Source organism: Nanorana parkeri, unplaced genomic scaffold (assembly GCF_000935625.1).
Source record: "Nanorana parkeri isolate BGI_ZX_2015 unplaced genomic scaffold, ASM93562v1 scaffold1024, whole genome shotgun sequence".
Taxonomy (NCBI): Eukaryota; Metazoa; Chordata; class Amphibia; order Anura; family Dicroglossidae; genus Nanorana; species Nanorana parkeri.
This window is the reverse complement of record NW_017307292.1, coordinates 513,790-539,801: the sequence shown is the minus strand read 5'-3', so window position 1 is coordinate 539,801 and position 26,012 is coordinate 513,790. Positions and strand designations below refer to the sequence as shown.

Genomic DNA, 26,012 nt, shown 5'->3' with positions numbered 1-26,012 from the left:
CGTATTATACTGATAAATTGATAAATACTGCCACCTGCTGCCAAGATGTGTTAACTGCATGCATCACCAGCTATCACTTCTCCGGCCTTCTCCAAACTCTTCACCCTTTTGTGAATAATCCTGCAAGTAATTCAATTCTTTGAAACAAAATGTCGTTGTGCGTTATACAGTAAGTTAAAACAAACATGAAATGTATTTATCTTCCACGTATATTTTTGAAATATGGTGGGATGCCCGGTAGTGTGTAATTAGGGACAGTACACAGACATGTTTTCTGGCAGCCATTAGAGTGTTTGAAGTGACGCTTTCTTAATATTAACCCCTTCATGACCAAGGCCTTTTTACCCTTTTTTTGCACCCATGATATAATCCACATTTTAGGCCTAAAAAATTACTTCAAACCCCCAAACATTATATAGTTTCTGGAAGCCAAGACCCTGAAGAATAAAGTGGTAGCAGTTGCACGATATTAGTGCAACTTATTATCAAATTCAAACATTTAGTGAAAAATGCCCTTAAGTTAAATTTAGTGCCACAAAACACAATAAAATACCCATTTAAAAAAAATTAAATATAAAAGATGAGGTTACAACGAGTAAATTGATACTCAACATGCCCAGGTTAAAAATTGTGTACGTCTGTGAAACGGCGACAAAATTCAGTACCCCAAAAAGTCTGTAAACAACGCTTTAAAAGCCCCTGCAGGTCATTAGTTTTGAGATATGCATAAATATTGTCCCTAGAATTATCGCTCTCACTCTGAAGTGCGCGGCGATACCCAACATGTGTATTGCGAAAGTCGTTTTCATACGTAGGTGCGCCCAACGCGTGTTTACGTTATGACGCATTGGCTGCACCTACATAATTTTTTAACATTATGTTTACATTTATATTATTTAATACTATTTCTAAAAACGTATTTAAACTTTATTTTAATTGCTATCACATAGGGCTTACAACCCCCCATGTGATAGCAGATGGTGGTGACTAAGGCTGGGCACACACCTTACAACCATCGCAAGACTTTTGTCTTGCGATGGTTGTAAGGTACCTAAAAAAAACGTACGATCTGCCTATGTTGCATAGGCAGATCGTACTTGCGATGATCGCAAGCCACGCCCCCTGAGGGGCGGGCTTCCGATGACCGCAATGCCGAACGGGCAGTGTGCGCTTGCGCACACCGGCCCGTACGGCTGTTATTGTACGGACATGACACAAACCCGTCGAACATCGTACCATGCTCGGCGGGTTTTCAAACACGTCCGTAAGTTTAAAGTCGTGCGACCTTACAGTAGTAGAGGTCGCACGGCTTCCACACACCTTACGATAATCATACGATCGCGGGATTTCCCGCGATTATCGTACGATAATCGTAAGATGTGTGGGGACCCTAAGGATGGGATCGGGCGTGTTCGCAGCTCCACGTGCCGAGCCCGCCAGGAAGCTGACAGCGCGCAGCGCCAATCACACGCACTGAGACATATACCGATCTCGGCAGCTGCGGACCGGGAAAATGTCTCAGTACGTGTGATTGGTGCTGCGGGCTGTCAGCTTCCTGCTCGTATGCAGCCACACTTCACGCACAGTACGGGTGTAGACCTCCGCTGTGACTGGGCTCTGACGGTTCATACAACATTTCCAATCTAACATCAGAATGCCTTGAACTTGATTTCAAGTCCCCAAACAACCGTCTCAGCTTCTGGATGGCCATTGAAGATGTACAGTATATATGAGACAAGTCATAGCTGTCATTATAGAAGGCTGGACATAAGACTGTAGAGCTTCTATGTGGTTTCCAGTGTTTGTCTTCCTAGGCAGATCTGTTACAATGAATGTGTATGGGGCGCGTCTACATTGAAATGGCTTCTGATTGAAGTAGATTTCACATTGCGGCGGCACATGACTTCCATGAGTGAGCGGATGTTTTACATTTAGTTCCACACTATTAGTGATCAATGTGACTCCAAGAGTATTCAATTATTCTGTTTCCTCTGATAAATCAGCTCCGTCCACTTCATAACGTGACTGCGTTCTTCCGCCTATTACCAGGCAGGACATTGAGGTCACCAGCACTTGACAAAAGAAGAAATCTGGCTTCCACTTCATCCCTTGTGATCCGGACACTCAATTTAAAACCTAAAGTCAAAACTTTTTTTTTTAATTTGGAAAGGGTATGGAAGGATTTCATTGATCTCACTGTGCATGTCGGGGGTGAGCAACTCTGGCTCTCCAGCTGTTGTGGAACTACAAGTCCCATAAGGCATTGCAAGACTGACAGTTACAGCCATGACTTCCAGAGGCAGAGGCATGTTGGGACTTGTAGTTAAAGCACAGCTAGAGGGGGGGGGGGGCGCGCCGTGTACGAGGACAGAAAATCCAAACTTTTACACCCTCGACACAAAGGGGTCTATTTATAAAGCAGTAAATGTGACTTCCACCAAACATTTACTGGTGGTGAATCAATCACTGTCATTTAAAATGCACGTACATGGAAGATTTACCTGCAGTGAATGTTTGATGAATGTTGGATTAACTACTTTGTAAATATGCACAAATGTGTTGGCTTCAATTGACCTGTATTAATGCAAAGCTTTAACCTGCGTTAAGGTGGCCCCTTTGTTTTAAACATGCGGGCAGTGCACCTTAACGCACTAAAAAAACACATCTGGCCTTCTAGCACTGCGCCATGACAGGTGGCATGTCTGACCATTTTTTTCTAAAAGGACAATCACGATGGGTATCTTGTGGTGCATTGCCCTGTACTGTAATACTGCATTGGGGTGACATTCAATATGAGTGTCAACGTAATGTTGTTTGACCGCTACGTTGTCACCAGGACAGGAAGTGAGGGGAAATCTCGGGGATGTAGCTTCACTCTCTAAAGATTTCCTCTCACTTCCTGTTGTGCCCCAGATGGACTCAGACAAGGAATTAAACCATTTCTTAATGTGTCCAAAAACAAAGATTCCACTTTCTATATAATTTAAATATTTCTATGATATAATCACACTGACTGTAGGCTTTTGTTCCATATTTAGGAACTCCTGGATGTCAGTGAGCACTCTTTCACAGAATACAATCACACAGAGTGCAGTACACTTGGAGGCTTTATGTATGAGTGTCTCCTGTCATGTTCTGCTCTTCAGTGCTGGAATGACAGAAGAATGGTCTCATCATTGCACTGTAGGTGATATTCCTCAACCAGCCTTCTCCCTTTCCACCACTAGGGGGGCAGCTATGTACGGAAGTAGGCAGAGGCGAGCCCCCTCCATGTCACTGGTCACATGTTCCGCCGACGTCATCCCGGCTCTAGTACTAGGTGGCTAGGACCTGTCGGAGGTGGCAGAGACACTGAGACAGACGGAGAGGTGACATGGCTGACCGGGAGGACACAGGACTGGACCGAGCAGCTGAACACTGGCTGAAATGCGACAAGGTGAGATTCCAGAGCCCTGCTGTATAGGAGAAGATATCCGGGGTACTATGCTTCCTTGTCAGCGGCGTCATTCTTCCCTGGGTGACAGTGACCACTCCCTATGTGCTGAGGAGTGATGACATACGAGCCGGGGCCATGCTGGGATATGTAGTACTGGGAGCGAGAGATCGTACAATTTGGGGCCATGCTGGGATATGTAGTACTGGGAGCTAGGGGTCATACAATCTGTAGCTATGCTGGGATATGTAGTACTGGGAGCTAGGGGTCATACAATCTGCAGCTATGCTGGGATATGTAGTACTGGGAGCTAGGGGTCATACAATCTGTAGCTATGCTGGGATATGTAGTACTGGGAGCTAGGGGTCATACAATCTGAGGCCAGATTATTTTGGGATATGTAGTACTGGGAACTAGAGATAATACAATCTGGGGCCACGCTGGGATATGTAGTACTGGGAGCGAGAGATCATACAATCTGGGGCCACGCTGGGATATGTAGTACTGGGAGCGAGAGATCATACAATCTGGGGCCACGCTGGGATATGTAGTACTGGGAGCGAGAGATCATACAATCTGGGGCCACGCTGGGATATGTAGTACTGGGAGTGAGAGACCATACAATCGGGAGACACGCTGGGATATGTAGTACTGGGAGTGAGGGATCATACAAGTCTGGGCCAAGTTGGGATATGTAGTACTGGGAGCAAGGGGTCATACAAGCGTGGACCATATTGGGATATGTAGTACTGGGAGCGAGGGATCATACAAGTCTGGGCCAAGTTGGGATATGTAGTACTGGGAGCAAGGGGTCATACAAGCGTGGACCATATTGGGATATGTAGTACTGGGAGCGAGGGATCATACAAGTCTGGGCCAAGTTGGGATATGTAGTACTGGGAGCAAGGGGTCATACAAGCGTGGACCATGTTGGGATATGTAGTACTGGGAGCGAGGGATCATACAAGCCTAGGCCATATTGGGATATGTAGTACTGGGAGCGAGGGATCATACAAGCCTAGGCCAAGTTGGGATATGTAGTACTGGGAGCGAGGGATCATACAAGCCTAGGCCAAGTTGGGATATGTAGTACTGGGTGCAAGGGGTCATACAAGCGTGGACCCTATTGGGATATGTAGTACTGGGAGCGAGGGATCATACAAGCCTAGGCCAAGTTGGGATATGTAGTACTGGGAGCGAGGGATCATACAAGCCTAGGCCAAGTTGGGATATGTAGTACTGGGAGCAAGGGGTCATACAAGCGTGGACCATATTGGGATATGTAGTACTGGGAGCGAGGGATCATACAAGCCTAGGCCAAGTTGGGATATGTAGTACTGGGAGCGAGGGATCATACAAGCCTAGGCCAAGTTGGGATATGTAGTACTGGGAGCAAGGGGTCATACAAGCGTGGACCCTATTGGGATATGTAGTACTGGGAGCGAGTGCAGAAGTGTATATGAGCTTGCAAGTTATTAGAAACCCTGTACTCAGGTGTACAGGAGTGTCTCTCTGTCTCCCCATCCCCCCGCCCCCCCTCCATACATGAGCTGTCTTCTTCATGAAAAGCCCTCGAGCCCTGTTCTGTGTCTCCCGTGCTTTAGCAATGAAGGACGATGATTGACATTGGAGCTGGCAGTGTTTTTATTGGTCGGTGTGGGGAAGGCCCTGCGATATTCTAATAGTAACTCATTGCATAGTGTAGATGAGCAGAGTGCTACATAAGAGAGATCTATGAGCTGTATGTCACATGCTGCTCTGTGTGTGTACACTGGGGGCTCATGATTCTGAATGAATGAATGACCAGCCCCCTTCCCGGCCTCCCTGGCCCCTTTCATTGATTGACGTCAGTGGAAGGTCCTTGAAGCAGAAACATAGAAGAACAGAACACAATTCCGCGGCTCGTCACATAAAAGCTCCGGCAGCCTATTCATATTCTGATACAGTTCTGAATGTAAACAATGGAGTCATAGTGAAGCCGGACATAATACTGACCTGGGATTTAAGAAAACAACCTTGACGGGTCTGTGTTATTATAAAGCCCCATGCACACGTGAAATACATGCGTCCGGGTTTGTTTGGAGCCAGTTTGTGTACACACCTGGAAGAATGCAATGGCTGAATGTTCACCTAGGTCAGTGGTTCTCAACCTTTCGGGGGCCGGGACCCCTTGGTAACATTTGCCAAGTTGTGGTGACCCCCAACCGTAAAAATTTAGGGATGCACCAATACTAGTATCTGTGTGGGAGCACTCACCTCCCCTCACTCCTGCCTGTTCCCCTCTCTCTGATCCTCTCCAGCCGCTGCTACATCAGCACCACCTAGGAGAACTGACACTGCCACGCTAGGAGGAGGCTGAGGAGCCTCTTACCTAGAGCAGCACAAGGCACGTGGGGACCCCCTCAACTGTGTGTTGCGACCCACTTTTGGGTCGCGACCCACAGGTTGAGAACCACTGACCTAGGTGGATTCAGTCTAGCTGAGTGAATCTGCGTCCTGGGACCGTTTAGCCTGATTTTAAATGGCACTTGAACACATGTAAATGTGTGTAGACATTTCTCAGGAGACTTTGCAAAATGCATTTTCAGTTTGGTATATGCTGATTGGTTGATGTGGGTTGCATACAGAAGTTGCCCATAGAGCATTGTGTGTCATTACCCTGCAAAATCCAATGGGGATAACCTGCAGAACCAGATTCACTGGCCATCCTGCTCTGTATAGGACTCCACAGTCGAGAACAAGAGGGAACTTGGTGCAAAGCTTTGGTTTTGTGCTGCATTCATTTTCATTCCTGTTTCTTTGCAGAATCCCAAAACCTCTGAGTTGGTGAAGCAGCTGGTGTCAGAAAAGAACAAAGAAGAGTTGAAGAAATGTTTTGGTGCCAGGATGGAGTTTGGCACAGCCGGCCTGCGGGCAGCAATGGGCCCCGGTGTGTCTCGGATGAATGACCTGACCATTATCCAGACCACGCAGGTATGTACGGCTGTACATCATTTTCCTTCTCCTGAATGTCTTCCTGGGAGCATAAAGATCCATTTGTGTGCTGCCATGGAGATGTCAGAGAAATCAATTTAGCAACAAAAGGAAGGTACAGACAGCAATAAAAGCATTGGCAGCTGTTCTAACCTTTCCCTGCTCTACTAAACATGGTCTGTGTGCCTGCTGGAGAGACTTCCTGTTTCGTCCTTTGTAGCAGTTATAATCCCTCTGCTCCTCGTTCGAGGATCTGAACATGCTGCGCTAAGTCCTTGTGTAATATTTACTCAGTTTTCCAAATTTTGACAATAAATTTCATATAATTTAACAAAATCCGTTCTTTACCTTCCTTGACTGAGCCAAATCCTCCATTCATTGGTGTCTCATATGCTCCTCCACTCAGACACTGCAGCTCACAGTGGGAAGGTTTTGGCAATGGTGCTGTCAATCCAGAAAGCAGTGGGCAGGACTGGGGGTGGCCAGGTGCTGATTGACTGGCTACAGGCTTATGAATCAGCAGTGACAATGTTTATATGGATGTCCCCTGCAACATCTTCTCATCCCACTGTAGTGCCAGCAGGCACAGCCTACATGAGAGTGGCAACTCTGCTCGGAATTTAGGAGCAGTACAGCATTGTTGTCCATCATCGCAGGGAGCTGCATTAGGTGGACTTCACTGGAAGGACCAACAGGTATTTGTGGGACTTGATACAACTGGAGGTGCACATGCACTTGTAATTAGGTGCCGCGGCACATTTTTTTAATTGGGAAGCCACAGTTTTAGTTTACATTCATGAGATTCATTTCATCCATTGATTGTGTCGGGATCTGATTTAATTGTTGAGTTTAGGAATCGTTTTTACCTAGAAAAGTGTAAGTTTTGTGTTTGATCTCCACATGTAAAGTCTAAAGCTGCCTTAGATTTTCTAAAGATCTTTCTTTCAGAGGATCTTGTGTTCCACTTTCTATTAGTTGATGGCGTCAGATTGACTGACTGCCAAAAAAGTCTCAGAAGCAGGATGGAATTTTTGCTCAAGCAAACAAAATTCTAACCGTATATGTAGTTGTTAGGAAAACTCCATTCATTCCGGGTGGTAAAGAAATCTACTAGTGTATGGCCAGCTTAAAGTAGTATTAAGGTCTGGGCGTTCTCTTCATTCCGGTAAAAACCACCCAGAACCTTGTTCTCCCCCCACACACTTACCTGTCAGCGATGCTCATCCCTGCCGCCGAAGTGATCCTCTGTTCTCCGTACTTCCTGGTTGCGGGGGGAGGATACTGATGGATGGCAGAGGAGCCATAGGCTCCCTCTGCCATCAATCAAAGAGATAAGGGGAATGTCCTGCCACAGGGCTGTGTGTGTCTATGGATGTACACTGCGGACACGAGCGCGTATGGGTGCCTCCATTAGAACGATGGAGGCACCTGTGTGGGGTGGGGGGGGTGGGAGATTGCTGCGGGGACCCACTTGAAAACAAGGAATGAAAAGATTTTAAGGAAAAAGAACAGTAGCCTTCGGCAAAGGTGGGCCTCCCTATAGCAAATATTTATAAAAAAAGGAATGTTTAATATCACTTTATGTCTCAGAAAAGCAGCATGAAGTAGTACCGTATGTCATTTCCTGGGAGATAATACCCATTGTACTGATGTGGGATCCGTTCCTGGAAAAAAGTCAGGTTTCTTTTGGCATTAATTCCATTCTAATAAAATGTGTGAATCTTCCATGTGTGAGTCTTTTCTTACTTTCTGTATCCTGGTCTTTAGGACTTGAGATCATTTTATTCCTTTTAACCTGCCTTTCGCCTGTCCACGTGTTTGTTAATTGAGGGGAAGTGATTGTAATATCCTGTGTTACTCTTCAGTGGTGCCGGGAATGGTTTCCACACATTCTGTAATAAAGGATGTCATCATTCCAATCATTTGATAGTGGAATGTGACTTGCATATGAGCTCGGTGGTTGTATCACCCTGAGACATGTTCAGGAACTGAACGTTGAGATATTACACAATATCACAATGAGATGCCTGACTTGGCTTCTGTCTCCTTGCCTGGACTTCATGACCGGTCTGTACAGGCTTCTGTAATATTGGGAAAGTCTCCTTGCCTGGACTTCATGACCGGTCTGTACAGGCTTCTGTGATATTGGTAGTCTCCTTGCCTGGACTTCATGACCGGTCTGTACAGGCTTCTGTAATATTGGTAAGTATGATTGCCTGGGCTACATGACCGGTTTGTACAGGCTTCTGTAATATTGGTAAAGTCTCCTTGCCTGGACTTCATGACCGGTCTGTACAGGCTTCTGTAATATTGGTAAAGTCTCCTTGCCTGGACTTCTAATAACTTCTTTCCACATTTAGCACAAGACTCCTATTCTGCTCAGAGGTCTCCTGATAAGTGGCTCGCAGAGCACTGACCTCTATCCTCCAGAGAAAAACTGACCTTCAGCTCTGCAAACCCGCTCACGTTCCCTACAGCTGCTGAACAATTATTTATTAAATGTCTGAGTTTGGTTCCTATTCATTCCTTCTCTCTCTGTCACCTTTTGCTGAACAATAAAATAACATATTGGGCTCATGTATATATTATTGTACCTCTATACTGTATTAGGTGATTACCAGTTATTACAGCTGGGGCAAAAGCCACAACCTTTAGTCTTTTCACTATTGTATTTGAGTGTGAGTGAATACATGTATTTGCAGAGTGTATGCTCTTTACCTATTAAATACACACTTTGTTCACAGGGATTCTGCCGATACCTTGAGAAGAGTATCAGTGATCTGAAGGAAAGAGGTGTTGTCATTGGCTATGATGCTCGAGCTCACCCAGCAAGTGGAGGAAGCAGTAAGAGGTAAGTCTGGTCCTGATTTATCATGCCCAGGTCAGAGAATACTGCCTGTTTCATCCTTATAACTATAGCAGGTAATGCAATGCCTGGAATGTGTGTATTATGTGAAGTGTATTGAATTAAAATGGCATCTTTAGGTTTGATGTAACAGCTTACTTATCTTTACATTACCAGAGATGGCCATTTCCGTTATACTGTCTGCATATGTGTATCACAGTGGACCTTGCATTAAGAGAAAACATAACCATACTATTACCAGAGCTGCTGATTTTGGAGCATTCTAGAGAAGTGTCTCAGTTGCTGCACCTTTTTTAAAAGTATGAACAATCTTGAGGCACCCCAGTCTAAAATGTAATTGATTTTTAAGGAGGCCCCCATGCAAAAACAGAAAAAAAGTGGGGTTGCCCTGTTCACATCTAAGCCCCCTGCTTTTACATCAGCGCGCCCTCCTCCACCGTCCTTTTACATGAGGCAGTTTTCCCCTGCACATCAGAGTCCTCAGTCACCCTTCATATCAGAGTCCTACCATCCTAAGACTTTGAGGCACCCCTGAGGAAGCCAGAAGGCACACTGGTTGAGAAAGGCTGTTCTATGTTGTTAGAATGTAATTTGTTTCTTCAAGATCCACTAAAATTATTACTGAAGGTTAAATGTTTTTTACCCTAAAGCATTCTCTGCATTAAGGTAAAAAATGCCAAGTACCTTTGCATGCTTCCCTGCCCCCAAGCACTTGCCTACCATCCTTTTGCCAAGTTTGGGAAGATATCCACTGGTCCTCGAACTTCCTGGTTGTGGGGGAGGATACTACAGGCAGTGGAGAGATGGGCTCCTGCTGCCGTCAATCAAACTGCTGGTAGGAGGAAGCAGGAGCGTGCCCTGCTGTGCGCTGTGTGTGTTGAAGGACGCACACAATTGGGCATGGGCCACAGACGTGAATGCGCACACAGGGGTATCTCCTGAGCAGCCGGTTGGCTGAGGGAGACACCCGCACACAGGATGGGAGATTAGTAGTTTGGGGACCAGCTGCATGAAGAGGAGGGAAACCAGAGTGCTCAAATAACGGAAGTGTGGACCTCCTTATCTAAAAAAATAAAACGGCAAAAGTTTAATATCCCTTTAAGCAGATAGTTTAAATGTTGTGTATCCCAATGAATGAATAAAATCAAGGTTTTTGCTTTTATTTATGACCATAATCAGTCCTAGAGTTTTTCATTATAGTTGTTATAAACTTTATTTTGCCTGACACTGTCTTAGCATTCATGGCTCTTCTTCAAGTTTTGCTTTAAGAGTAGTCGCTAGGCTGGAGCAGTAAATGATGATCAGGCTGGTAGGTGCTTCCAGTGCCAATCAGATTGTTACACTTGACTTTTTGCAGACATGAGCACATCATTAATCCCCTTTCCATCAATTGTTGAAAAGAAAAGACCAGAATGAGCTAGGTGAACTTTCCCTTTTCACTGTAGTGTTAAGACATGAATATACTGTAGTTAACACACCAAGCCTGAAACCAAAGGCGGGGGGATGTAGGCATCCATTGTCCTTATCATTGCAGGTATAATTAAGAGAGAAACTATATAATCTATAAAATCCTTCATGTGCCACTGCAAGAATAATCGATGTCTAAATCAGTGAACACTAAAAGTATAAACTTATAAGGTGGAATGTGTATTACCATAACTGTATTCAAGAGATGATAGCTCCTTTGTCAAGCAGTACATAGGACTAAATCACGTTGCCTTTCCAGGTTTGCAAGACTTGCTGCCACAGCCTTCATCAGTCAGGGAGTGCCGGTGTACCTCTTCTCCAGTATCACCCCAACACCTTTTGTTGTAAGTATTTATTTCAGCGATTCACCCTGATTTGTTATTATGGACTGTTTTAAGTAGAATTCATTACATGGTAACAAGTAGCCATTGAAGAGGACTTGTTACTCCCTATGTGTCAATGTTCTGTTTTATTGGATTCGGTTTTTTTCTTAACTTTCACTAGAAATCACAAAATACATGTTGTATTAAGAAATACATAGTGTTCAGTATATGCTGATGCAGAGACGCCGTGATTTCAATCCAATATCCCATCCTCCTGTGAAAATTAGCAAGATGTCCAATGGGATTAAATCATTTGACAGCTTTTATATGTGACTGTTGTCTAAGAGTGGGCTTTCCACACTTTGGAGAGATTTCCTATCACCTCCTGTTGTGTCTATAAGTTCCACATAGCAGTGGGTGAAGAGACGTCACGTGACACACATTTGTGGGGTTTATTGAACTTGTGTGCAGATATTTGGGGTCAGCTGGCTCTGGAATGGTAAAGAGCTGATAGGCCAAAGTATGTTAAAGGAGAACTATGAGGTGAGTGCTTTTCACTCACCTCATAGTTCTAGCCGACCTGTGACAATGAGACTGTCACAGGTCGGCTCAGTAGATCGGGAGGTGAGCGAACACATACCGGGTTCGCTCACCTCTCGATCCTGTCACAGCTCTCTGCCGTGACAGGAGAGGGGCTGGATTCCCCTCTCCCCGCTCCGATCCACCAGCGCTGACTGGCGGAACGGGAGGGGGCGGGTACAGCTGGCTCTGTCTCTAGATAGGCAGAGCCAGCTGTCTTTCACGCAGCTGGGCGGATCTCGACATCGATGTCGGGATCCGCTGCGGCGTCTCAGTATACCGCGAGCTGTAGCTCGCGGTATACTGAGCCTAGGGTGACGGGAGGACGCTAGTTTGTGTCCTCCCGTTACCCTAAGGAGAACTATGGGGAAAAGCCCTGACCCCATAGTTCTCCTTTAAGTTTTTACAACTCTGGCATGCCCTACAGACACAATTGGGGGGGATTGACTCCCCACTTTTTTGCTACTCCTCTGTTTGATCTTATATCCCAAGCACACTCTCTACCAGGGGGCTCGATTTCTGTAACTTACACACACCAGCTTCATAAGCCTGTGTTGAATACACAACGACTTGCCAGACCAGGTGGGAGGTAGATACGGGTTCTATCTCTGATGATATGTGGGAGGAGATGTTACAATCGGTCCATCACACAGACTGACCCAACTTTTCATTGTGCACAGAGTGTATCGTACAACTGAGTTTCTCCTTAAAATTGGAGCCAGATTGGACCCTAACTGTGGTCTTGAAAAAGCTTCTCTCATTTATCTCTTATGGAGATGCCCAAAGCTAAAACGTTACTGGTTCAGACGCTGAACATGGTTTTTGGTGTCCAGCTGGAGGTAACTCCTTTATCATGTATATTGGGCTATTTTGACTTGCCTGATGTTGATAGGTACACTACCACCGCCCTCTCTAGATCTATGTTTCTTGCTTGGAGGCTAATTGCTGTGAAATGGGTCTCCCTATACCCTCCCACTAAAGATGAATGGATATTAGATGTGAACAGATATGTCTCCTTTGAGAAGCATATGTGTATGCTGCGCAAGGAATGCACAAATGTGACCCGCTGGCTAGACACTTTGTGCCCACCTGCTACTGTTGGAAAACCAAATAAGAAAGGGGTTGGTCCTTCTGATCTCTCCTTGGGTGGTTCAGATCCCCTTTTAATAAGTTTTTAACTTATTAAAAGGGGATCTGAACCACCCAAGGAGAGTTCACTTTTTTTTCCCTTTCCCTGAATGTTTCTTTGTATGTTCTCTGGGTTTGGTTTTTCTCTGGATGTGTAAAATAGAAAGCAAAATAAAATCTGATTTAAAAAAAAAAGTATCTGAAGTTTAAACTTTTTTTTTTTCTTTTTTTGGATAGAGCAGGGAACCGTTAAAGGAGAACTATGGAGTTAGGGGTTTTCCAAATAGCTCACCTTAGGGTAACGGGAGGACACAAACTAGCGTCCCTCCGTCACCCTAAGCTCAGTATACCGCGAGCTACAACTCGCGGTATACTGAGACGCTGAAACAGATCCCGACAATTATATCTGGATCCGCCCCGCTGCGTGAGTGACAGCTGGCTCTTTCTATCTAGAAGCAGAGCCAGCTGTACCCGCCCCTTCCCCAGCCAGTCAGCGCTGTAGGACCGGAGAGGGGAATCAAGTCCCTCCCCTGTCACGGCAGAGAGCCGTGACAGGATCGAGAGGTGAGCGAACGCTGGTATGTTTTCGCTCACTTCCCGATCTACTGAGCCGACCTGTGACAGTCTCATTGTCACAGGTCGGCTAGAACTATGAGGTGAGTGAAAAGCGCTCACCTCATAGTTCTCCTTTTTAATTCCACTGTTTTTTGCTATCTGTATGGATGGTGAGACTGGCCTTCTCAGTTTGTCCTGGTATCTATTGTCAGCAGAACACAAAGTGATAGGAAATCCAAAATGATATAGCAATTGCAGGTGAGGATGTGAGGGGGAAACCTGCAATGATGAAATTTTTTGGGGATGACACTTCTCCAACAGGTAACTTACCTTTACCTTCTGCCCCAGCTGTTCTCTAATTATGGGTTGAGAAAATGCCTTCTCCCTCTCTTCGTAAGATAAAGGAACACTTCATTGGCTGCTGTGTGTAGCCATGTTGTTCAGAGTCAGAAATAACAGTTGCTGTATTTGTCTTTCAGCCATATACAGTGACACATCTCAATCTCTGTGCTGGAATTATGGTTACTGCCTCCCACAATCCAAAGCAAGACAATGGTTACAAGGTAAGTGGTGAATATTGGGTTTATTTGATGAGGAACCAGATAGATAACTATTCAGCATCATATTGTATTATGTTGTTTCTTAGCAGCTGTAATCTATTAGCTTTGACTAAAATGTATTTCTTTATCTCTTCTGGTTATACAGTTGACATTCTTTTTGGCACTTTGGAAGCTTTCTATTAGATTTTGGTTGCATAGAAATGAATGGTCCTAAGCAATTAGGGGAAGCACTCGGCACACACACAATGAACTATGCATGCGTTTATCTGCATGCAGATGGCCGGGGTGGTGGGGTTTATTTTAAATGTTTTTTTCTTTATTTTGTTACTTTTTAATAACTTTATTTTTTTACATTTGTTATATATTTTATTATTTTTTGTACTTACTTTTTTCAAATCTTTATTGCTATCACACAGGAGCTAACGAGCCACTATGTGATAGCGTTTGGAGGTGATAGATGCACTTTATGGAGTCTGCCTTCCAATACAGAAGATTGAGCACAGCATAATGCTGGATCTTCTATACAGCCCCATGTGTGGTGACAGCTGAGACAGGAAGCTCTGTGAGTCCAGCAGGAACGGATGAATCATGGGGGGGGGGGTTTATATAAAACCGATCATACCGTTTTAGCAATTTTAAAACCTAGGCAAGATGTTTTTGCCTAGAGTTAAATTACTTTAAAAAACTAAAACTTGGATTTGGCTGCACTGGACTTTGTGTAGTCCGTTATTATCAGATTTCATTCATTATTAGACTCTGCATTTATTTATATTGCACTGACATTCTTCAGCACTTGGCAGAGGATACAGTGCCCCTAAAGACACTTACCGTCTTATAAACCTCCTAAAAATACAGGTTGGAAAAATCTATATTGTTGTATACTGCCACCATGGAGAACATGTAATTACACGTGTCATGTCTTCAGTGCTTAGCTTCACTTGCCAGAACTAAAGTTTGGGTGTGGATTTTTGCTTTAACTCGGGGTCTCTGGATTTAACAATTTTATTTATTCTGTTACCTTACCCCTACTTGGCCATTCTGTATTCAACTTATTTTTATTTTAACTCAATTACATTTTTCTAAAAGGCAAAGAGAAGTCAGAAGTCCATGTCTGTATGCTTGTTCAAGGTTGGCCATTATTGTCTTAGAAGAAAGTCTAGGCATTTTCAGATGGCGATGTCAGTAAAATGTCAAGTTATGCCACTAACTTACTTGGTATTCCATATGTTTATTGGTTGGCCGTAGTACAGCCATTTGTTTCTCTATTCTGATCTAAGCCTTGCAGGTCATTCAAGCTCTTATGTTTTGTGTCCTTCATGTTGTAGGTGTACTGGGAGAATGGTGCACAGATCATTCCACCACATGACACGGGTATCGCTCAGTCTATTGAGGAGAACCTAGATCCATGGCCACAGGCCTGGGATGATTCCCTTATTGATGGCAGCTCTCTTCTAAAAGATCCATTCCAGTCTATTAATAAGGATTACTTTTCTGACTTACAGAAACACTGCTTCCACAGGTGAGAATAATTCCCATTAATGTTACAGCAAGCTAACCGGGAAGCCGGGCGGCGGTCATGAGGTGCCACTCGGCTTTCTGATTGATCAGGAAGCCAGGCTGCCTAGCAACAAGTGAAGACGACTTCCTAGCCAATCGGGAAGCCGGGAGGCGGGTCAAGATGCTCCGCCCGGCTTCCTGATTGGAAAGGAAGCCGGCTCCATGCTCCCTCTGAATTTCCGGTATCAGAGGTAGGTTTTGGAGCATTTGGACAAGTATCTGTGTATCCCTACTTATTATAAATAAAAACTCCACTGTCTGAGTGGCTGCTGGTCCCTTCCACCGTCCCTGAAAACAACTCCCATTGAATATCTGTTTATTTTTGGTATGGTATTGCTTTTCATAGGCCCATGACTGGTTCTGAAGTATTACTGGCTACAGCCAGAAACAGGGGAGAGATGGGACCAGGTCCATGCCATGAAATAACTCTCATTGAGTGCACTTCTATGCACTTACTCCCTGTGCATGTGCATTCTTCTGGCACAAAGGACCAATTCTAGAGAACTAGTGGGCAACATGTGACTGTATGTACTGCTCCTGTTTTCTGTTTATTTGTGAAATTCAAGCACAGATGTTGTTTTCTTTTTTCCTTTTTATGTTGTGAGCTGTATGCTTTTACCAAAGTTGACAACTATAAATGACCCTTTGTTACAGAGACATTAACAAGAGCTCCAAGCTAAAATTTGTGCACACATCTGTGCATGGTGTGGGTCACGAATTTGTACAATCAGCATTCCAGGCTTTCAGTTTCAACCCTCCGCTCGCTGTCCCGGAGCAAAAAGACCCAGACCCAGAGTTTCCTACCGTGAAATACCCCAATCCTGAAGAGGGGAAGGGAGTTCTGGTATGGGCCTTCATTTACATTTATATTTTTTTCTTTTGTTTGTGTGTCATTGACATCCTAAGTACTGAGGTCAGTCCATCATGTGGGAATGGGACTTTTTGTGCTAATTGATCAGCTGCAATATTTCAGCAAAAATATTTCTCTTGACTAAAGACGGCATGTTTTTGCCTCTGTACAATCTATCAGCCTTTAAAGTGAATCTGCACTTTACTCTAGTGGGCAAAGTAACTGATTACCTTTTATAATAGAGTATAATGTGCTTATGTCCCAACTACCCAGATCCACCACCAGGGCCCTGATAAATATTTGGTACTCCTGTGTATAGGGGACAATGTGACACTTGTCTCTGCCAACAACATTAAACTACTCATTCCACGAGCATCCACTTGTGAGGCCTGTGTGCTGCTAGGTCAGAGCAAGTGTACATGCATAACCCTTAATTTCAAGTTTTAAATGTAGGCTCCTTCCTGTCCGCTGTGTAACCTATGGCTTTTTCCAGGCCCGTAAAGAATATTGGCCAAAAATAATTGTGGAATAGAAATCTGTTTTATTGAGGTTGTGGTTTGCCCAGCTGATGGCAGTATAGTGCCAGTATGCCATCTCTTCTTCGCAAATGAAGCATGCAGTGCTGCTCACTTCAATAGCCTTCAGACATGTGACAAACCCTTTCCAATTCTTCCGCGCTCAGCCTTTTTTGGGTGACCATTCACAGGAAAATCTTTGTGCCTGCCTGTTTTCTCAGAGAAACTGCACATTCTGTTTAAAAATTCAATGACCCACCCTAGTCCATTTCCTGCTTTGCTGGAAGATTTGTATGGCTGGCACATCCCAAATTACACTTGGTTTAGGTTATTTCTCCCTCATTAACCCATACACAACCACATCATTACCAACAGCTTTATCCTACAAATCCAAAGCTGAAACTTCCCTCATTTGGTATGTTCAGCAGTGCAAACATACTGTATTCAAGCAGAAGATGCTTTTTAATAATGAAGTTTGGCCCAAAAGAGGGTAAAACAAAAGCCAAGGGCAAGTGATTCCAGTTTTGGCAGAACTGATCTTTGAATTGTCTTATAATAAAAGTTGAGTTTACTTTTACATATTAACTGACAACAATTCTGTGTGTATTGCTCTGCAGAAATTGTCCTTTGCATTGGCAGAAAAAGAAGGTGCGAGAATTATTTTGGCAAATGACCCTGATGCTGATCGGCTGGCAATAGCGGAGAGGAAGGAAAGGTTGGAGAATTTATTTATTTTTCACTCCGTAAACCTTAATTAGACTTCTGTGTAATGCACTGGAGATCAGCACACATACCACAGGTTTAATAGAATGGCACAGTGCACACATACCACCTTGCAGTTCAATAGAATGGCACAGTGCACACATACCACCTCACAAGTTCAGTAGAAGGGGGCGCTGTGCACCCATATCACCTTGCAGGTTCAGTAGAAGGGGGCGCTGTGCACCCATACCACCTTACAGGTTCAGTAGAAGTGGGCGCTGGGCACCCATACCACCTTGCAGGTTCCGTAGAAGTGGGCGCTGTGCACCTTTACCACCTTACATGTTCCGTAGAAGTGGGCACTGTGCACCCATACCAACTTACAGGTTCAGTAGAAGTGGGCGCTGTGCACCCATACCACCTTACTGGTTCAGTAGAAGTGGGCGCTGTGCACCTATACCACCTTACAGGTTCAGTAGAAGTGGGCGCTGTGCACCCATACCACCTTACAGGTTCAGTAGAAGTGGGCGCTGGGCACCCATACCACCTTACAGGTTCAGTAGAAGTGGGCGCTGGGCACCCATACCACCTTACAGGTTCAATAGAAAGCACAGCGCACACCTAAACCCTTGCAGGTTCAGTAGAAGGGCACAGCGCACACATAAAACCTTACAAGGTTAGTAAAAGACAATGACGCTTTCACATTAGGCTTTCTCTGTATGTGAGAGGCAGCAAGAAAAGTGTTCCAGCATCACCAGTAGGTGTGTTTTGAGGATCATTAAATTACCAGCAAGAGTGTGTGGGTTAGACTGGGGCAGTACATCAGTACTACATAGCAGGTAGTCTTTGCTCCCCACATGCATCCCACAGTTTATGTTTTCAGTTTGGCAGTTTATGCTTTAAAAGGTTTAATTATTAGACTGAAACGATACAGAAATCACATTTTTGCTTCAAGCTGAAATTGCTAATTAATCTGCTGTTGGGCACATTCTGTGATAACAGTACAGCTGACTTCCACTGACAATTCTACGTGTCATACTGATTCATTGTCTCTATTACGTTCTAAGTTGCTGACCTGCAACAAGTATGCAGATCAGAAGCTCTGACTTCAGTTGCTGTGTGTTTGTTCCACGTTGTAAATCGGGAGCCAATCTATATGGTAACCAGACAATTAGCATTTTCAGAGGGTCAGTAATGGTAACCTTCGTATTTTTCCCAGTACAGGTTTAGTTCAAGACTTTGTAGCTAAATGTTGCATAGTGTATGGAGTTCTGTACTTTTCAAATGTCTGTGAAATGTAATACATTTATCATTGCAATAACTTGCTGCAGGTCCAAGTAGCCTTTTGTTAGTGACAGATTCCCTTTTAAACATATCTCCAGTCTTGCTGTCCTTGTATCTTAAAGAGAATGTGATATTCATCCATCCAATATTTATCCATCTGGAAGGGCACCTCTGAAAGTGACTTCTTGACATCCTGTCACACACAGGTCAGGTGACATTAATGGATAACTATTCTTTTGTATAGTTATCCTTTAAGTTACCTACAGCCACCTGTCCTCGCTCCTACAAGATCCCAACTTCGTGGCCCATGGGAAGCTGCTCAGCCGCCACCGCTGTACGCTCTCAGGCCAGACGCTTACTTTGACTATGCAGGTGCAGACAAAATCACATTCATTCTTTGGGACAGATAATAGCCTCTCCATAGATATGAATAGGATTGTCTCTGTTCATGCACAGAACCAAGGGTCTGGCTAGTGAGTGGGCCTGCTGGACAGCGTAGATCTCACAGGAACGTAGACAGGTGAGTATAAAACTTTTGGCATTGGGGAAGACTTTTCTTTCCTGGAACTAGTATGTGGCCTACGTGTTAAAGCACCACTGGAGATCAAAGCTTATCAGCTGAGTGAATACAGCTGCTCACAGATTTCCATTAATAGAAAACAGGTCACAGGGCAGAACTAAGAAACATGCTCATAAATAATATGATTATTAACAACTGTTTTGGGGTTTTTTTTTTTAACCAACACTGATCAAAGTAAAAAGAAAAAGCCTTTTTTCCCTTTTTTTTTTCTTTTTGTTTTGTTACATATATGTCTTGATTTTTGCAAGACTTTTATTACCAAAAGAAAGCCTTGTGTATATAATACATATACGTATATATTTTATTATTATTATAATAATAATAATAATAAAAATAATAATACATGTATATTACTTTACCTTAGTAGTGACATTATTGCCGAATCCATAGATTGATCACCTTAATATAGAAATTGCTCTGGTCCATAGGCAGTATAGAGGTGTGAGAGCTGATGTGCTAAATATAAACCATCCATTTCATTTGAGTGGGACCATCTATTCTCTTGGACTTCTTCCATTCATGCTGCATTGTATCCATTCTGTGTCACACATGGTACACTGTGTTTCATGTGGAATTGATTTCCATTTAGTAACAGCGTTTTTGTCCTGTTGATGCCATACTACACTGCAATTGACATTGTGGGCTGCAGTGCATCATGATTTATAGAGGAGTCCTTTAATCAAGCTGAAAGGTCCGCGGTGACGTACTGATCCACCGAAAAGATTAATGAGTAAGTAGCTGATGCAGCCAAGGAGTGATATTGCTAGAAAACACTGTAGTTATTTTGGCAATAGTAATCTTTACTGCTATAGTTTAAGAACTCCAGGAAAATATTTTATTAACCCTTGCAGTGGGGCTACCTCCGCACGGCAAGGGTTAAGTGCACATTTTTGTCTAGGTTAAAAAATAATAGTTGTACTCGCCCAAAGCTCCAAGCTGGCCAGCTCCCTCCAGCCTGTCTCTTACGCTGCAGCATTGGAATCTTCCACCTTGTCCTCACATCTATGCACAGTGTATTGGACGTGATGATTTATGGGACCATAGACCGCTGCAGAGGAGGGGGAGAGAGGCTGAAAAGACCAAGACGGCACCACAGTTCAGTTTTTTTTGGTTTTTTTACCTAGACAAAAATGAGTAGTTAACCCTTGTAGTGAGTCCCACTGCGAGAGTTAATAAAAAATTTTCCTAGAGTTCTTCTTTAACTTATCTGTACAGGAAGGAAAAACCTAGAAGCAACATTCTGTCTTTTTCATGTGCAGAGCTCCCATTGGTCTGCACTGCCTACCATTCACCAGCCTCTAGAAGGGCAGATTGTGTTACATTATCCTCCCCTGCATCCCCCTTATGTTTGGATATACGGAAAAAGAAATACTTGTTTTATATTTTTACTATTTAATGTATAGGCTCTTGCCATCAAGCAGCCTTTGTATTGGGAGTATAGCCTCAGCCTGACATTTAGCACTCAGCATTTTGAACTTTCAAAATAGTATATGAAATGCTGCCATTCACAAGGTCATAAAAACAGCTCTTGAAGGCTAGCTTCAGTTATAGTAGTATTACTACCTCCCAGACGGGGCATGCATGATAGTCCATTTGACCTGTCTGTAAGCTGAATTTACTTACAGGTGCAGACACATCTCTGTTTTCCACTAACCCTATAAAGAGAACCATAAACGCATTGTTTAATATTTCCAGGCACCGAGCACTTGACAACCTCTTATATCTGCCTAGTCATTCCCTGTACTGTAAAGAACACCAGTCATTAGCGAAACCATGGAGGTTTCCATTGCTGACCTCTTTCTGAAGGTGCTAGCTACCTAGCTGTCGTGCTGCCAGGCTTCAATATTTGGAGTTACTGATGCTGAGCAAGTATGCAGATGCGGACTTCTGACTTGCTGGATTTGCATGTTTATTCCAGGTCAGTGAACAATTATTGAAATGAAAGGGTCAATACAACAGCCGGGTAACTTGTACTTTCAGGAGGTGGTCAAGCATACGTATATTTATTTTTTTTTTTTTAAATCACAAGTTACTTTAAGCGATGTCATCTACAGCTAGTGTAATCATTGATTTGTTTACACGTAATCTGATTGCAGTCTGCCCTGATCGGCAGAGCTCAGGTAATCACTGAAGAAACAGGTCAGAACTTGGTGGAAGAAGGCTGTCCCTGCAAAGGTTTCGCTAAGTCCTGTACATTTTCCTTATTCCAAGAGATTACAGGCAGGATGTACATTGAGAGATCCCACATGCATTTAGAGGGATCCCTCATCCCTTTGTTTCCCTCAGTTCTGGTCTGTGTAGGCTGCTGTCAGGGAGACTACACGGAGCCTGTAATGATACTACAGGAAAAGGCAAAGCCAGTAGATTTGTACAGTTGCTTGTTGTCCCTAAATATAGTTTTAAAAAAATTAGCAGTTATTTAAAGTGCACCTGTCATGACAGAACAATGTGACTGGCTACTGCTTGTCTGCCTCTTGAAAATGCTAGATCCCTGGCTGTTATGCTGAAGCTTTACTCGTTTCAGCTCTGCAACTCAGAAATATTTAAAATGCACACAGTTAGTGCCAGACAGCTTGTATTTTAGAAATAGGCCAGCAGTAGAAGCCTAAATATTTCACCATTATCTTGTAACGTTACCTTGCATACATCTGTACACTGCTCATGACTTGACCCCAATGAAATCCACTGATGGCCTTTCTTGTGCTTAAACAGCTGAGAACCTTAGGTTTTCTTCAGTACTGTGGAGGTATAGGAATCTTCTAGATGTAATGACTGTAATAATTGTATGCAGTAATAAGGAAAAGTTGCCTAGCCTCGTTGTTTTCATTAAAACGGACCCATTTCTTATTTTATCACTCAGTGGTGAATGGAAAGTGTTCTCTGGAAATGAGCTGGGTGCTCTCTTAGGCTGGTGGATTTTCACTTGCTGGAAGGAGCAGAACCCAGACCAGAGTGCAGTGAAAAATGTCTACATGTTGGCAAGTACCGTCTCCTCGAAGATCCTCCGGGCAATCGCTGTGCAGGAAGGTTTCCATTTTGAGGTACTCTTCTGTATTCCAGTGTTTTCTATCCAGAGAATGTGCCGCCATGTTATAACTGATCCCCGAGCCATTTTTTTTGTAGGAGACGTTGACGGGGTTCAAATGGATGGGAAATAGGGCAAAAGAACTGATTGATCAAGGAAAGAATGTGCTTTTTGCATTTGAGGAGGCGATAGGTGAGTTAACATATTTGGGCTGTGCATTTTTTGTACAGACTTCATGAATTATTGCTGTGCATTGTTGCCCTTTTATATCTGCTTCCTAATGACTTAAAGTTATTGTAAATCTGGTTTCCAGGATACATGTGCTGCCCTTTTGTCTTGGACAAAGATGGAGTAAGTGCTGCTGTCATAGCCGCAGAAATGGCCAGCTATCTGGCAACAAAGAACCTCACCTTGTCCCAGCAGCTGAACGCCATTTTCAAAAAGTAGGTTCTCTATTATTTACAAGATCATGATAAAATATTTTGAAAGTAGAATTGGGCATTTCTGTGGTATTTAACTTCAGTATCTTTAAAGTAGACCTTTTTGTAGTGTACTAAAACAGATAGAAGACTTTATAAGTACCCCATAAGAGTCCTCTCCCCTTAAAATTCCAGGCTTCCAGCACGAAGGAGAATACGAGAATACTCATAGCAACAAAAAAAAAGTGCTTGTTGACCTTTTCCCAGGATTGAGCACTGCCCCATGGAATTTGGCATGGAAATATCAACTTTCAGAAAATGAGTTATTGGCTGTCATCTCAGAGCTCTGAGATGTTACACTACCATAGTCAATAAAGAGATTGACTTGGCATCATTCTAGTGCGAGTGACCTTTTATTTGAATTTTCATATGGTCTGCGGAGGCATCTGCTGTCACTGCCGCACCCACCCTGCTTTTGGGTTATGCTTCCGGTCAGGGCTGTGATGGGACTCACTTTGTTTCAAGTCACACTGTGGGTGTGAGGCGAGTTTGGGGTGCCATTAAAATGAATGGCACTGCAAAGTACCTCCCGCAGCAGAATTTGTCAGGCCAAAACCGAAAATTACTTTTTCCCACCTTTTGTAATTTTTATAAAATAAAAATGCATTGTAAGCACATGGCGCTTGAATAGCTTCAGCCAGGGAATTACAGCTGCCAGTGGTAAATTTCTGGAGGCAGCAGCTGAATGTAAATACACCAGGTTGTGGGCTGGTGCAACAGCCAGTCTGCTATTGGCCATTTTAAATTGCAATAGCAGACTGGCTATTGCATCTGCTTGCTGTGCCCTCCTCCCAGCTTGGAGGTGAGCGCTAGGGGATCCAACCAACTAATCGATAATGGGAATAGTTAACAACTATTCTCATAAGCGATTAAACAATTAATTGGTTGCTGCTTCAATGCTTACTGTAATCATGATGTGTGCCTGTTCCCAGGCCATGGACAAACTATTTACATATTCTTAACAACCTGTAAATTAACTTTAATACAAGCCACCCCACAATTTTAGTAGTTAACTTTCATAGTCTCTTGCCTTATCTTACAATGTTTCACCTTCGGCAGGTATGGATATCACATTAGCAGGAATTCTTATTTCTTGTGCTATGATCAGACTACAATCAAGAATCTTTTTGATAAGCTGAGAAGCTATGATGGGGACTCTGGTTACCCCAAGCTGTGCGGTAAATTTCAGGTTACTGGAGTGCGTGACTTAACCACTGGATATGACAACAACCAGCCGGATAACGAAGCTGTGAGTCTTATGCAATTAGTCAGGACACTGAAGTTTTTCATGGATTTAAATCTGCTTAGACACAGGCATACTTGAATGCCAGGTTCTGCTATAATAAGTTGTGGGGCTTATGCGTTTTCTGTGTGGAGAAAATAGTGCTGGTAGGTTGTGTGGGGGATTTGGGGGCAAAAACAAGTATGAATTGTAAGTGTGTCTTCTACTTCCCCGGACCCCTAACTTTAATCTTCCCCGTAAACACACACCCCAAACAACTCTAAACCCACCCTTACCTTGGTTCTTAAACTGTTTTGTAATGTCTCCCTTTGAAAGGAAAGGGGGGGAGGGGGGTGTTGGGGCAGGTGTGTATAAGTTTGGGAGAGGGTGCTGTCGGTGTGGAAGGGGGGCTATTGGAGGTTGGCAGTTAGAAGGTTAAAACTTAACATTCTAAGTGTCAGTATATGGCCTTATTTGGCTCTTTTTTGTCGGATGTTTGATTTTAATTACAGTAATGAGCTATATTCATATTGCTTGCTTTGTCTGTCTCTTCCATTTCCACCTGCAGATACTCCCAACCAGTAAAAGCAGCCAAATGATCACTTTCACCTTTGCCAATGCGGGAGTGGCCACAATGAGAACCAGTGGCACCGAGCCAAAGATTAAATACTATGCTGAACTGTGTGCAGCACCAGGAAATAGGTATGGTAGGACCACTTTCTATGATTCCTATGAGGCTTATTTGAATAATAAATTGGAGTAGTTTTCTATAAAAAAAAATGTTAATGTAAAGCTGACTTATACTCTATATCTATCTTACAATTCAAACTGCCTTATATCAGACGTATTAGTGAGAATGTTTAGAAACTTTTGTTACGGTATTGGAAATTCTGGGTCTTCCACCATTTGGTAACATGACCAAGGTATTGGTAGCATAATCTCTGCTAATGCAGAAGGTTATGAGGGACTGATATCTGTTAAAGCAAAGCTGCAGTGTAAGTGATTTCTATCTGAACATCAATCGGTCCTGTATTGGCTGAGAGTTTAGAGCAGGGGTGCCCACAATTATTAGTGTTCAGATCTACTTTTCAAATGACGAGCTACATGAGATCTACCAACGAAAAAAACCTCTCTCGCTCTCCTGGCTCTCTCCTTGCTCATCCTCCTGGCTCTCTCTCCTTGCTCATCCTCCTGACTGTCTTTCCTTGCTCCCTCTCTCCTGGCTGTCTCTCTTCACTCTCTTGGCTGTCTCTCCTTGCACTCTTTCCTGGCTGTCTCTCCTTGCACTCTTTCCTGGCTGTCTCTCCTTGCACTCTTTCCTGGCTGTCTCTCCTGGCACTCTTTCCTGGCTGTCTCTCCTGGCACTCTTTCCTGGCTTTATGTACATGTCTGACTTAATAGAGAGAAATGAACACAAATGTATATTTCTGAGATGCAAATTGTGATGACATTAAAACGGTGTGTGTGTTTTCACAGTGACTATGATCAGTTGAAGAAAGAACTGGATGACCTTGCTGATGCCATCGAAGAGCATTTCTTTCAGCCAGAGAGAAATAAATTGCAGCGGAAAACAGATTGATGGCCATGTTTGACAGGACGGTGCCTTCAGAGGTTGCAGGAGTCAGTCATGTTAGGCTAAAAAATACTAACGATTCTTTAGGGGGAAAAAATCTGAATTATTTTTAGATGTGTTGAGAAATGCAACCAAACAATCAGACACTGGTGCCACTGCACACAAAACCTTCCTGTTTGGTCATATTTGAATGCATCCTTTGGTCTCAGTAGCAGTATTAAGACCAGTCTAGATTATATTTCTTTCATTTTTATAGCTATTTATTTTTACAGAAAAGTTCTGGCGAGTAGAAGGTTACATGCAGGACCATGTTTCTGCACAGCCTAGGACAGAGAGCTGCC

The 26,012-nt window shown here is 43.6% G+C and overlaps 1 protein-coding gene across 1 annotated transcript; it reads left to right on the top strand.

The window, feature by feature from the left end:
• Nucleotides 1-3,373: 3,373 nt before the first annotated feature.
• Nucleotides 3,374-25,725, top strand: PGM2 (phosphoglucomutase 2). Its single transcript, XM_018567232.1, has 14 exons — nt 3,374-3,436; nt 6,239-6,406; nt 9,151-9,257; nt 10,999-11,083; nt 13,804-13,887; nt 15,210-15,403; nt 16,096-16,285; nt 17,424-17,521; nt 22,233-22,413; nt 22,496-22,589; nt 22,711-22,840; nt 23,936-24,125; nt 24,667-24,800; nt 25,575-25,725. Exons 1-14 carry the CDS (start codon nt 3,374-3,376, stop codon nt 25,675-25,677), a joined length of 1,821 nt encoding a protein of 606 aa, XP_018422734.1. The 3' UTR covers nt 25,678-25,725.
• Nucleotides 25,726-26,012: the final 287 nt, after the last annotated feature.